The 14704-nt window shown below is 39.6% G+C and overlaps 2 protein-coding genes across 2 annotated transcripts; one reads left to right on the top strand and one right to left on the bottom strand.

Moving 5' to 3' along the window:
* Positions 1-371: 371 nt before the first annotated feature.
* On the top strand, positions 372-3552 carry LOC112188480 (probable inactive receptor kinase At2g26730). The gene is made up of 2 exons (XM_024327602.2): positions 372-1987; positions 2600-3552. Exons 1-2 carry the CDS (start codon positions 688-690, stop codon positions 3265-3267), a joined length of 1968 nt encoding a protein of 655 aa, XP_024183370.1. The 5' UTR covers positions 372-687; the 3' UTR covers positions 3268-3552.
* A 2980-nt stretch (positions 3553-6532) lies between these two features.
* LOC112185868 (pentatricopeptide repeat-containing protein At5g55740, chloroplastic-like) lies at positions 6533-10208 on the bottom strand. Its single transcript, XM_024324187.2, is given in 2 exon segments — positions 6533-8130; positions 8132-10208. Coding segments are annotated over 2 exon segments (2526 nt in total). The 5' UTR covers position 10208; the 3' UTR covers positions 6533-7680.
* Between the last annotated feature and the right edge of the window lie 4496 nt (positions 10209-14704).

Here is a 14704-nt window from a genome sequence, read left to right as displayed (position 1 = left end):
AAGTATTAAGCACAAATATATATATTTTTTACGGCAGTATGTGTTTTATACTCATATTACACGACGAATTACTAACTAATGCAAGCTAATTAATTAAAAACCTTTTTTTAATTAATTAAAAGGTGAGGGTGCTTTTATAAATCAATGTTTGAGCTGTCATCCACCGGACTTGGATTCACGCAGGCCAAAAGCCCAACCCCAATATTCTCCGGCTGTTGCCAGAAGGCGAGTGAGTGTGGCACAACCCACGCGCCTAAACGGGGGTTCTAGTCTCTTGTAGACAAAATCAAAGGACGTTATTTTTGTAGTTTCTTTGATTTTAATTAAATACGACAATAAATTAATAATAAAACGTTTCCACTACTGCCAGCTTACTACTGCTTCTGTTTTCCCTCAGCTTTATTGTTTCCTCACTTTTTCTCCATTGGCCTCGTGATACCTTCAAACCTTGTCTCTTACAAAGCACTCCTCTCTCTCTCCCCCTCACAAGTCACCACCACCCACCTCACTCTCTACTCCCCATCGCTCTCTCATGGGATTTCGCCGGAAAATCATCTGTTTCATCCAAAACCGCCGTGAGAAACCCGCCCCTTTATAGCTAGGGGGAAAAAAATTAAGTCCCTAGAACCCCCACATTTTTTGTGTTTTTGAAGATACATAGAGAGAGAGAGAGAGAGAGAGAGAGACATGAGTGTAAGATTTAGATGCGTGGTTGGGTTTTTGGCTACGTTTCTGCTCCTGGGTTGCGGCGGGCGGGTCAATTCGGAGCCGACGCAGGACAAGCAAGCCTTGCTCGCGTTCATAAATCAGACGCCACACGCGAACCGGGTCCAGTGGAACAATTCGGTCTCGGCCTGCAGCTGGGTGGGAGTGAGGTGCGATGGGAATCAGTCGTATGTGCAATCACTTCACCTTCCCGGTGTTGGGCTTGTGGGTCCTATTCCACCCAACACGCTCGGCCGGCTGAGTCAGCTCCGAGTTCTCAGTCTTCGCTCCAATAAGCTCACCGGTTCAGTGCCGCCCGATTTCGCCAACATGACAGTGCTTCGGAATCTCTACCTCCAAGATAATGAGTTGTCCGGCGCGTTTCCGCCCGCTTTGACTCTCTTGGCGAGGCTGAACCGGCTCGATCTCAGCTCTAACAACTTCACCGGCTCAATCCCTTTTGCGGTCAACAATCTCACGCAGCTGACCGGACTTTTTCTACAAAACAATGAGTTTTCCGGCGCTTTGCCCAGCATCTCATCTGGTAAATTGCAGAGCTTCAACGTTTCAAACAACAAGCTCAATGGCTCGATCCCTGCGAGCCTAGCCAAGTTCCCAAGTTCCGCATTCACCGGAAACTTAGATCTATGCGGCGGCCCATTGCGGTCGTGTAATCCCTTTTTCCCATCACCCGCACCGGCGCCCGTGACTCCGCCGATAGTCCCAGCCCACAAGAAGTCCAAAAAGCTCTCCACCGCCGCCATTATCGCCATCGTAGTGGGTTCCATTTTGGGTTTCTGCCTTTTACTTCTGATTCTCCTGCTCTGCCTCAGAAAACACCGCCGTCAACACTCCCCCAAGTCTCCCAAACCTCCCGTCACCGCGGCACGCTCCGTCGCCGTGGCGGAGGCCGGAACGTCTTCCTCCAAGGACGACATCACCGGCGCGTCTACCGAGGCGGAGAGGAACAAGCTGGTCTTCTTCAACGGCGGGATTTACAGCTTCGACCTAGAAGACTTGTTGCGGGCCTCGGCGGAGGTTCTGGGCAAAGGAAGCGTCGGGACGTCGTACAAGGCGGTGCTGGAAGAAGGCACCACGGTGGTGGTGAAGAGGCTAAAAGACGTGGTGGTGACCAAAAAAGAGTTCGATATGCAAATGGAGGTTCTGGGTAAAATCAAGCACGAAAATGTGGTTCCATTGAGGGCATTCTACTTCTCTAAAGATGAGAAACTCCTCGTCTACGATTACATGACCGCCGGTAGCTTGTCTGTTCTTCTTCACGGTACGATTTCTAATTACATCTTCTTCTTTTTTCGTTTCAATATTTAAAAATTTAGAGCTGAAATTAAAATAATGAAATGCTTTGAATTCTGGGTTTGATTTTATGTTAGTTTATGTCTAAGAATGAATGTGCTTCAGGGTTTGGTCATTCATTGTAAATGCATCCCTTAATTTTTTTTTTCTGGGATAATATTCTTTGATGGTGGAGGTTGAGCTGTTTCAGATTTTCAGCCTTGAAATTTGTCAATTATAGTTATATTTAATTATCCGACCCTGTATTTATATATTCGTCCAGAGGAATATTAGGCGGAATTAAAACAGAAATACTATGAATTTTAGTTGATTTCCATTGCCGTTTTCTTTACCAACATTCTTTGTGTGGAAAGCTGCTATTTCGGTTTCATTGTTTTTTTTGTTCCTTAAAAAAAAAAAAAACTGGTGGTGACCATGATTTACCAGGGTGGTCACCGGTGACCGACATCATTTTAACTTTGGCTCTAAGCTTTAGGTTCTTTTTAGAAAGTGTGACTCTCACGCCCAAAAAAGAGTGGAAGGTGAAGTTACGAAACTAACCATGGTGGCCTGAACTGTTTTTTTCTTTTTTTGGTTGCAGGGAGTAGAGGCTCAGGTCGCACCCCACTGGACTGGGACAACCGGATGAGAATCGCGCTAAGTGCCGCAAGAGGCTTAGCGCACCTCCACGTGGCGGGTAAAGTGGTCCACGGCAACATTAAGTCGTCCAACATCCTGCTACGACCCGATCACGACGCAACAGTTTCAGACTTCGGGCTGAACCCACTGTTCGGGACCTCCACCCCGCCCAACCGGGTCGCGGGCTACCGCGCTCCGGAGGTGGTGGAGACCCGAAAGGTCACGTTCAAGTCCGACGTGTACAGCTTTGGGGTGTTGCTGTTAGAGCTATTAACTGGGAAAGCACCCAATCAAGCTTCCTTGGGAGAAGAGGGAATTGACCTACCGAGGTGGGTCCAGTCCGTGGTCCGTGAGGAATGGACCGCTGAGGTGTTCGACGTGGAGCTAATGAGGTACCAAAACATTGAGGAGGAGATGGTTCAGCTTTTGCAAATAGCCATGGCCTGTGTGTCCACGGTCCCCGATCAACGGCCCGGAATGCAGGAGGTGGTCCGTATGATTGAGGACATGAATCGGGCCGAAACCGACGACGGGTTACGACAGTCGTCGGATGACCCCTCAAAGGGATCTGACGGTCATACGCCTCCCCAAGGGTCCAGGACCCCACCAAGTGTCACACCCACACCTTAAAAGAGTCTTAAAAAAGAAGGGATAAATGTAAAGGGATTGGAAATGGAAGGTGGGTATGGGTTCGGTTGGTGCCAATATCTGTTTTTTTTTTTTTTTAGTTTTAATTTTGGTTTTTTCTTTTTAATTTTTGCAATGATTTTTATAGGTGGGAGGGTTTTTTAATTTGTTGATGATGTTGGGAGGGTGGGGGAGTTCCATGGTCTGATTGGAATTTGACAATATTTGCTGGAATTGGGTTTTTTAATTCGTTCTCTTTATAAATTCTCACAATCAGTGTCTCATACACATGGCTTTTCTTGTGAGTTTTCTTATTTTACTTGGTTCTTTTGATTAGTTTACTCCCAAATGGGTGTTCAACAATGGCATTCTTTCATTCTCACAAAAAAAAAAAAACGACATTCTTCTTGACCAATTCTTAGGTTCAACTCTAGTGAACCAAGCTCGATCATCCCGTCCCTCGATAACAGTTCTCACCATGCTCAAAACCCAAAAGTGAGTATTGATCTGTATTCAAACAAATGAACAAATTCGGTAACATTTTCTTAATCAACAAATTGTTGCGTCAAATGGTGAGTCTTGAGCAACACTCAAAGTCTCGAAGTTGCATTTAATGATGATGACTGTGATTTGAGCACCGTACGTAGGTCCACGAAGTACACATGATTGGGAAGCACCACCGCGATCGGCAGTGTATACGGTGGTTTTGGGTCTCCATGTGGGTGGGGGGGGTAAACTAATTGGAACAGCAAAAGGCCGCCACGTGGGAGAGGATTTGTCCGGTTTGCGTTATCGGGGTAAGTGCAGGAATAATAGGGTGGGGTGTGGAACAGCTCAACAGCCTGGATTGCTTGACCGGCTTTTTTAGGCTCTGTGTTTTCTTTTCGTCAGAAAAGAAAAGAGAGAGAGAGAGAGAGAGCCTTTGACCCAGATGTGATGTCAGCCGTTGATCTACGCGACCACCGTCCCCACACTTTATTCTTTAAAATATCTCCTTTCGTCTTTTTCATCTTCCTCTGGAAACGTCCTCCTTTCGCGCCCTTAATATTAAGCACTCACTATAGTGACTAATTAATCCCGTATTAAATAGATCTAGAATACCGACCTGCACTTGCATTAATATGAATAAACGGTTAGATAATATTAAGTGTATTTTTTAATTATTAAAAAAAATATTAATTATAAATATTAAATATTGAGATCACCTTATAGGTTCTGAATTACTTATATTATCGGTGCATAAGAGAATCTTCACGGTTGAACTCTGAATCTTCTACTTACGAATAATGATACTACTAGAACTAAAAGTATCGGACTCATGTTAATGCTAATGAAATTGTGTTTTTGACTATAGTGATTAGTTTTGGATTTCAAGGGTCATTTAGGATTTATCAATTTCAACCCTGATATTTCACAAATAGGGCTAATTTTTATTCTCTTGTGCGTCATTCAAGCACATTGCAGTTACGAATTAGAGGTTTCGTACCAAGAGACTAGTCAAAATTCTGAAGATTTTAGAAAAGAGATGTCTAATTTGTATAGGATTAGTGTCTGTAGGTAGATATGGAGTTATAAACATAGCACATTGTTGAGTATGAATGTGGACCATGAAATTGACTTTACATCACTAATTTAATCACTTTTTTCTTGTTGAGACTTTTGATGTAGATGCTTCATAGATTTATGTGCTTGTGTAGTTCTGTTGGTGTGGAATCTGAGGATAACTTATGTAACAAACAAAGAGTTAAGAATTAAGACACATACGATTTCGATTTTATCGTTGTTCATTATCAGAATAATAATAATTTTTTTCTCTGAACGTATCGATATTATGTTTATTCGTTATATCCGCACGACATTTATTTTCTAAAACTTTTGAGTACCAAACAGAAATTTGACATGATGAATCTAATATGGAATGAAATTGGGGGTACGGGGGGTAGTGTGATTAATCTTCAGGAAGATTGTCCTTCACACCACATCCCACAAAAGAAAAAAGAGTGGAAACTTGAAAAATCAATGATAATGGTGACACTGAAAAAGCTTGGTCCATGGCCTCTTGGACAAACATTATTTTGTGGTCCATGAGTCCATTCAATTTGATAAAGCTGTCTCTCTTTGCAGTTAAGCAAGTAACGCTTGGCTGGGTTTCCTAAACCTTGTGATTATCCAAGTTTTCCATGTATAGTTAACCTAATCACATAATAACATGTATATATTACTTCAATTTAGTACTACTCCATTTCTTCCCAACGTATCTTCACCCAATACTTACTAGCAGTAGAGCCTAAACCCTAGGGGTTTTTCTAGATCGATATTATATCGGTGGTTGACTCACTGGTAGAATTTCACCATTGACAACTGAATAATTTTCGTCTATCATTACAGTAAACCTTAATGTAAGAGAGGAAAAACCAATTGGTAACCTAATTTCATCACTCAATTACTCATCCCCGACAAGGGGGGAAGATGAAAATAAAGACAAAGGAGAAGTGGGGATGGGATGGTAAGGTATGATTGACCAGTATCTGTGTATATACAGTTCTGATCAGTTTCTTGTCTTCTAAGTTCAAGTTTTGAAATTTTGAAAACTACGGTTGTAACTTGCAAGTTTTCGAATTTGGAAGTAGTGGTGCTCCAAGTCAAGGAAGATTTCAGATTTTCAGCTCATAACAAATAGAACAAGGTAAGCTTCTAAAGTCTTTTTGTTTGACCGATTAGAGCCGGGCCGCTCTAAGAACTTTAATTTGTATTTGACTATTTGCAGTATTTTCTTATCAAAAAAAGGAAAAAAAAACGATTAGGATAAGGTCAGCTCTATTAATCATTCAATCTATAGATTTAATTGACAGACACTAATTCATAGCCAGGGAAGAAATTCAAATCAATAGTCATGATCTCAGAGTTGAATTTAATCACACTTGTTTTTTATCTCATTAATTTTGTGACACAGACGGCTTTTTTTAACTGTCCTCTAGAAAAAGAAAAGGTCTACCTTACTAATCCATGAATTATCATGTGTAATAATATAATCAGATACATGTATATGTCTGTGTTTGGTATTTTGCCGAATTGTTTTTTGCCTGTTGGTAGACATATGATCAAGGATCAAGGTTCTATTTTTTGTATCACAATCATCCTGGGATTCCGGGGCTTAGGATGCAGTTCCCAATTGAAATTCGAAAGCTAAGTACCAAATTCACGGCTTTAGTCTACACATTACCTACCCACAAAATCAACTTGAATTCCTAAACCGTCCATATGTCAAACAACAATTCGTGGGATAGTTCATTAATGGACGAAGATTACAATGAGAGTAGTTACAAGAGTTTTCCACCATCCTCAACAAAGTCGGAAAAAAAACCATGCCCATTTAGACTTCTCACTCAAAGTTCATGCTAACACATTGATAGAGCCAAATTTGTCCGCGACTCCAAACAAAGAAAAAGTTGACTTAACTTCAAGGCTTCCTTTACTAAGCGGTGCGTAATTTTGTTGCAATCACGCTTAACAAATTGCCAACTACAATCTATAAAAGACTTAACTAAATGTTTGACTACATCCACGAGATGACCCTCCACACTAAGAACATCACTATCATCATGCAGAGCATTTAAAACTGTCAAAGTATCACCCTCTACTTCCAACGTAGTAAAACCAACATGCATGAATTGCAAACCTGATGCTATGTAGCAAAGCCAATGCTTCCACCGCCTTTGGAGGGAGGTTACAAACTTGAGGAACAGCCAAGGCACCTCTTAATTTGCCTTGATGATCTCTGAACACAGCTCCCAAACCACTAGCCCCATTTTTAGTATCTGTTGCTCCATCAAAATTTAGGTTTAGGCAGTCCACAGTAGGTGGTTGCCAAGCATCCATTCCGTCTTGAGCAGCAGCTATAGGCAACGCACTGTTAGCAGCCCCAAATGTGGTGTACTGTAAATGCCAATCTCTTGCAGCTTGTACAAGCTCTTCCGGTCCCAGCATTCGCTCACCATGCCTATTTAAATTTCGGTTTCTCTAAAGCCTTCGACTCACTTCCAATGGCTGTGGAATTGACATGAGAAAACAAATCAAGAAAGGATGGTTCTTTCCATGTTTTACATACCTCACTTAAGAAAGAAAGCTTCCAAACACTTTTTGCTCTTGGGCAGTCCCAAAAGACTTGAATAGCTGATGCCTCGGAAGCAATTTTTCTTTTGAACAAAGTCTGTGCACGAGGTAGAATTATGAGCAGCCCGCCAGAATAATAGCTTGATCTTTTGTGGGATACACAATTAAGCATTGCATTTCCTATATAGATAATAACTCGTGAACATATATGTTCCACCACAGAATTTATTAATTATAATTCGTGAACAGAAATCATCTAGAGCTATGAGTATAATGAAGGAAAGCATCCAGTAAAACCCATTTCTATTCCAACAATTCCAATGTCATATAGATTTGCTCAGTTTCTGGGTGTGATTTGTCACCAGCAACAAACGCATGGATTTCTTCTCCAATTTGAATCCAGCTGCATCCAGGAATCTTTCTCAGGCCCTTTTCTTTCATTAACTGCCTCACTTTCTTTACCTCATCCCATCTTCCTGCAACTGCATATACATTTGAAATCGCTACATAGTTTCCAGAATTCTCTGGCTCTAATTTCAGTAATTGATCGGACAAATACTCCTCTAGTTCTATGTTATTCTGTTCTCCACAAGCTGCAAGTAATGATCCCAATATCTGCGCATCAGGCTCATAAGGCATCGCGACGATAAGCCTAAAAGCTTCATCCACATTGCCACAGCGAGAAAGAAGATTAACCACACAACCATAGTGCTCAATACTTGGATTTATAGTTTGATTGGATAACAATTAACAAGTCATCCAAAAGCTCCAAACCTTCAGTCACCAGACTGGCATGGCTACATGCATATAAGGCATTAGTAAAGGTTACACTGTCGGGTTGTAAGCCTTCTTCCTTTAAACTCCGGTATAGTGCAAGAGCTTCCACAGCTTGACCATGTAATGCGTAACTGGAGATCATTGCATTATAGATAGGTAACTCCTTGTCTGACACCATATCAAACACTCTCTTTGCTTCTTCTACATTACCACATTTAGCATACATATCCACTAAAGATGTTGCAATTGGGATCGAAAGGTAGAGGTAATGCCTAATCAAATACCCATGTATAACTCTTCCATTCTGTAATGATGCCATTTCTATGCAAGCCTTAAGTACACAAATGATACTCACAACATTGGGTTTGATTCCCGCTTCTTGCATTTGATGGAAGGCCTGAATTGCTTCATGGCCAAACCCATTCTCCGCCAGACCAGAGATCATAGTAGTCCAAGTGACCAGGTTTGGCTCGACACCAAGGGACTGCATCTGCAGGAACATATCTTGAGCCTCATTGACCTGACTATTTTTCAAAAAACCAAATATCAGAGAGTTCCAAGTCATCACATTTGGAGGCACACTTTCCAGTTGCATCTGATAGAACAATTTGAATGCCTCACCACTATGTCCCAATCCTGCATAAGCCGCCAACAGCGTGTTCCACAGTACAAGATCTCTAGTTGTTGCAGATTCGAAAGCTCGTCTTGCGTAATCAATTTTCTCACATTTGGCATACAGGTCTACTATACTACTTGAAACAACCACATCACCCTCAAGGTTGTTCCTTATACAATAACAGTGCGCCTCCTTGCCAAATTTCAAATTTCGTGTATCTGCAAAAGCAGACATAAGGGATGCAAGAGTCACCGAGTCAAACCTCAAGTTTTCTAGTCTCATTAAGCGGCACATATCAAGACCTTTATCAACATCCCCAATTTGCAAATACCCAGATATGAGCAAATTCCATGTAACCACATCTTTCTCATTCATCCTACTAAAAACTATTTCAGCATCCTCAATCAAACCAACCTTGGAATAAAAGTTAATAATAGAACTCCCCAAAATGGTATTCAGTTCAAGTCCACTCACAACTGCTAATGCATGCACTTGCTTACCTTCTTCTAGCGCACCTAAATTAGCCGAAGCCGAAAGAAAGCCAGACACAGTCACATGAGTGGGTTCAACGCCTTGCTCCCTCATATCACAAAACACCTTGATAGCATCCTCATTCAATCCATTTTGCACATAACTCACCAGCATCGAATTCCATGTGATCACATTTCTCCCAACCATTTCATCAAACACCTTCCTCGCATCATCCACAACCCCACATTTTCCATACATATCTACAAGACTGCTAGCAACAAACACACACCCATTACAACCCATCTTGACCACATATCCATGAACTGCTTTCCCAACTCCAATCCACTCCATCGCCCCGCAAGCCTTCAGCACATTCGGAACCACAAAATTATCCGGAAACAACCCATCTTCATGCATTTCCATAAACCCTAGCAAGGCGTCTTTGTAAAAACCCAATCTACAATTCAATCCAACAATTGCAGCCCAAGAATACACATTTTTCAATCTCACCCTTCTAAACAAACGATTCGAAGCTTTCCCATCATCGCATTTTGCGTAAAAGATCACTAGTTTAGTTTCAATGTACTCATTTGTTGAAAACAGCTCACCTTTCTTGATAATCCGGGCGTGGATTTGCTTTCCAGTTTGAAGAGCTCGCTCGTAGACACACGCCTGAAGCAGCTGGCCGTAGATTTCGGGCCCCATGTGGAGGCTGTTGAGGTCCATATGGATGAGCAAGTCCACGGCTTCTTGAATTTGGCTCTGCTTGGACATCTGATTGAAGTAGGATTTGGACAGATCAGTTTGATTCTGGGTTGCATTTTCTTGAAGCTTTGGGAAATGGGCTTGTGATGGTTTTTGGTTTTCTATGGGTATGGAGTGTTTGGATGAAGAGAGGTGTGTGTTTGGAATGGTGCTGTAAGGTAAAGAAGCCATGAGTGAAGAGAAACAGAGCAAAGCTATCATATATGGTTGGTCATTCATTCGTTAATCCCAGATAAAGCGGGAAGGGCATTATCGTCAAACTAACCGTTTTTCTGGGGAATTGCCTTGGGCTATAATCAAATGTATTGGGCTACATTCAATTGGGCTTTTAACGCCCATGCGGCTATTTTTTAACTTCCAGAGATGCGACCTGGCATATTTTCTATCGAGTAATGTTAACTTGGTTAGTAACTGACCAAAGAAATTATGCTAAATTATCATTAGACTTATATCCAATGGTAGAGTCTGTTGAGTTGTTTTGTTTTTATACCTTAAATTATATTCAAGGGTGATTGAGGCTTGAGCATAGTTTATTATTTAATTAGATGAACACCGCTGCCTTTTCTATATCTTCTCATGGTTTTCATTTGTAGCAGTATTTTCCTAAGGCATACCTTAAGTGACTGTGGTTATTACTCAGACCTTAAGTAAATATAGAAACGAATCACAAAGAAAGAAGAAGAATCTTCAGGAATCGAAGCTTTTGCTAGAGAGGAAATGGAGTTTGTTAGGGGAGTATGAAAATTCTCATAGAGGAAAAGTCAATTACAATGAAATATGAACAGCTATTTATACTACTCTAAGAAGAGGCACAAGCCATTACAATTATCAATTATGCCATTTGGAAACACCACCACCACTTGGACTGCTGACTTGGAAATGTGTTGATCTGGAAATGATATTACGCTTTCGTATTTCACATTTAGGATGAAAGTTTCTGAATATTGACTTGCTCTTTTTTATTTTGTACATTTGCAATTAGTAATTATGAACAAAAGGATCTCGCCTAATGCATTGAGTTGCAGGAAGGTGTTGAACTCGTATACAAGTAGAATACTTCAGGGCGGTTGATAGAGCAATTCCTGATCATAATTTCAGGTATAAGTACTACATCAAACGTGAAACTTGGTATCGGTAGTGAGACATCGATTCCGACGTTGAGATCAAGTAATTTGAACTTCATAGACTCGGATATTTACAAAGTTTTAACACTTTGAGACTTTCTTATACCATGCTCGTGTCTTCATTGACACTCTAGCTTAAATGTGCCTTTTCATTTGTGATAATAACATAGTAGTTGATATCTTTTCCTAAGAGGCCGACCAAAGTGATTCTAATTCCATACTCCACCCTCTTCTGTTTCAGATGCCACATGCACTCATTCTTGAAATATTTGGTCAAGACTTAAAATTTATTATAGGATGTTGGCATTCAACTAAAGTATTTTGAATCATGCATGAGAATATATATATAAATACCAATTTGATAGCACAGTCGTTTAAGGAAAAAATAGAAATTCTCCAAGTACTCCTCTCATTGTACAATATTCAAGAAGCTAATTTTCAACACAGCACAACTTTTGGTTAAGATAAGTATGAAGTATCCAAATAATTCAGATGATAGATCTCAGCACAGCTTGCAGTCATTGATCCATAAAATAATGAAATTCTGATGCCAAAGTAAGGAATATATATATATATCCTAATTAGTGAGTAGAGAATTTAGCAGAACAATCTGTTTCTCTCATGCATCAATTTTTTTTTTAGTTCATCGTGATTCTATTTGACAAACCTTACAGCCCCTAAATGTAGCTTTCATGGGCTTTCCGCAAAGTTGATCAAGAATATTTCATATAATGCTTCCTAAAGCTCATTCGTTTCTTCTGATTATAACCTCCAATTTGAAACAACTTGATGCAACTTTGAACTTTCATATACAATCACTTCCTGAAAGTGGATTTAGATAAATTCGATGATCGATAGAGTAGAATAGAATCTAATATTAGTTCGTATTCCTATTCAAAACTTTGTTATTGGTCATACCAAGGCTTGAAAGACTAGATCTTGATTGATCTTTGTCACATTTCTTTCATATACCAAGTAATGCAGACTTTTATTTTTTATTTAGTGTAACTTTATATAGTAGTTTTTTCTTTCTGGATTGTGTTATGTCTAAAAATTAGGATATATATATATATATATATATATATATATATATGACCTCCTTAGATTTTAAAATCCAATGATTTCTTTGAATAAACTCACTTTTCGATCGCATATCCACATCTTAACCGTTTAGTTTTTAGATATATATGAGTAGATCATCTCTACAAATTTTCAGCCAAATTGATAATCATTAAGGCATTCAAAACTGCGATTTATAATTATGAACACAAACGGTTTAAGTTGAACAGATTCGGTTCGTTCCTTGATTTAATCTAGTTCGATATCTTAACGATCATCAATTTGGCTGAAAATTTGCATAAGTGATTTATACATTAAGACCTAAAAACTGAACGGTCAAGATGTGGATATGTGATAGAAAAGTGTTCAAGGAAATCCTTAGCATAAAAAGATTATATATATATATATGTTTGTATAAATATAATATTAGATAATTTCTTCGAAATAATCTCCCATAAAAAATATTAAAAAAATACACTCAAAGTCTCTCATTAAAAAGTGAAATGGAAAGGAATACACAATGACCTCGATCATAAAAAATAAAAAGACTATGCCGAAGCAAAATTAGTCACATATGTCTATCAAATTAAAATCTAATTAACACACACAAAAAAAAAAAAAAACAATTTTTCAAGAAAACGTGGTGATGAGTAAATAGTGAAATTGGATGATTGTTTAGGATCATGATTTTATTGAAACTTAAACTGTTTGGATCATTAGAAAAAATTGTGGCTGGAGTACTTTAACAAGGTAATTCCTCTTATGTGCTATCAATTATTCCATCTTTACTCTTTAAAAGGTTGCATGAACACTTTTTGATTAGTAGATACATTACTTAACAATTATATGAGGTTCTGTATTATTTTTCCTGTCTTCTTACAAGAGAGGAAGGAGAAATGGGATTATGAACTTTAATGTGAGAGTCTGTACGTATTTGGAAAAGTTAAACGTTGGAGGGAAATTTTGTGTGGAAAGAATAGTGGTCCTTAATCAAATGGGCTAAGGCTTTACATAAAAGTAGTTGTCCATAGGTTTGTGAAAAGAAATATACGATTGGGGGATTCATACTTTCTGGCCATGTGAGCTGAAACTAATTGGAAACTTTGATGCATAAATAAGTTGTTAAAGAACTTGTTAGATCGAGTAAGAAGGGCGAAAACAGACTAGGGCAGAAAGCAAGTGCGCTAGAAGTTGAGTCCTCTGCAGCTAGCTTTCTAACAAAGCAGATTTGAGTCGAGGATCAATAAATGATCGATGATATGAATAGACAACAAAACCAAAGACAGGGTGTTGAGCTAGCACCAAGTCCTGTAGTGTTACATAGTTTTCAGGCTTCTTCACCTCGGTTTTTGTTTTGAACACAGATTGAATATGGTCATCGTGGAATGGGAAAGCTAAAGGAGGAGGATGGTGGGAATATTCCTTTATTTTTGTGCCCGGCCAGACAAAAGGGATATTCAGATGAACGAGATATGGGGGAATATCACGACACGTGTCACAGGAGAATCCCTTTCCCTTTCCCTTTCCCTTTGCTTTGCTTTGCTTTCCCTCTAGAAACAGCAAAAACAGAAACAAAGAAATTTATGCGAGAGGTAGATAGATAGATAGAGAGAATCTGGAGAAAAGGTGTGGGTTGGAAGGTAGCTTGTACCAGAAGACTGGTTTCGTTTCAGAAAGTGACCAACCATCATTATATAGCAGTCTCTTTCTCTTTGCAACAGAAAAAGGATAGAGAGAATTCGATGCAAACTACAATCTTCCCATGCATATATACATGGTGATCGTTTTCACGAGAAAAGGGTGTGTGTATATACATACAGCTCTTTAAGATATATATTTGGCTGCAAAAATTGACCTTTTTTCCGATAGTTGATAATGAGTTAAATGCCGCCCCCCCCCCCCCCCCCCCCCCCCACACACACACACACACAGATATCATGCAGGATGAACCCAATCTACGTCCCAAGCGATGCATGCTGATGCAATAGATTAGTTAATGATACAAAGTTACAAACAAGGAAAATGTTGGAACAAATTTGTGGGTATGAATCATGAGAAAGTTTATATTTCTATGCTACAAACTATGCGTTCTATATGACATTATTTGCCCCACTATCATGTATGCAAAGGGGAGTGATCAAATATGCCTTTAGAATACAATGAGGCCTAGCATATATAATGTTGTTGTTAGTCTTCGTTTTGCACTCAAGAAAACCAACCTAGCTAAACACCCAAAATTAAGAAGGTTTACAAGTTGGCTCAAGGTTACTACAATCAAAATTCTGTAGACTTTTAGTTCCTAGAGGCTTTTAGGCCTCATTTGGTTCACGGAAGGGAAATCGATTCCCTTGTCTTTCCCGTGGGGAAGGGAAACTAAAGTTCCTGTCAGATTTCCTTTCCTGTGTTTGGTAAAGCAGGGAAAGTATCCAGGAAAGATCATTTGATTTCCCTTCCGATATTTGGTTGGCACAAGAAAGGAAAGTAAAAATATATCAATGTTTCAATAATACCCTTA

This window comes from Rosa chinensis, chromosome 2 (genome assembly GCF_002994745.2).
Source record: "Rosa chinensis cultivar Old Blush chromosome 2, RchiOBHm-V2, whole genome shotgun sequence".
NCBI lineage: Eukaryota > Viridiplantae > Streptophyta > Magnoliopsida > Rosales > Rosaceae > Rosa > Rosa chinensis.
The sequence above is the reverse complement of the archived record's forward strand: the minus strand, read 5'-3'. Positions and strand labels throughout refer to the sequence as shown.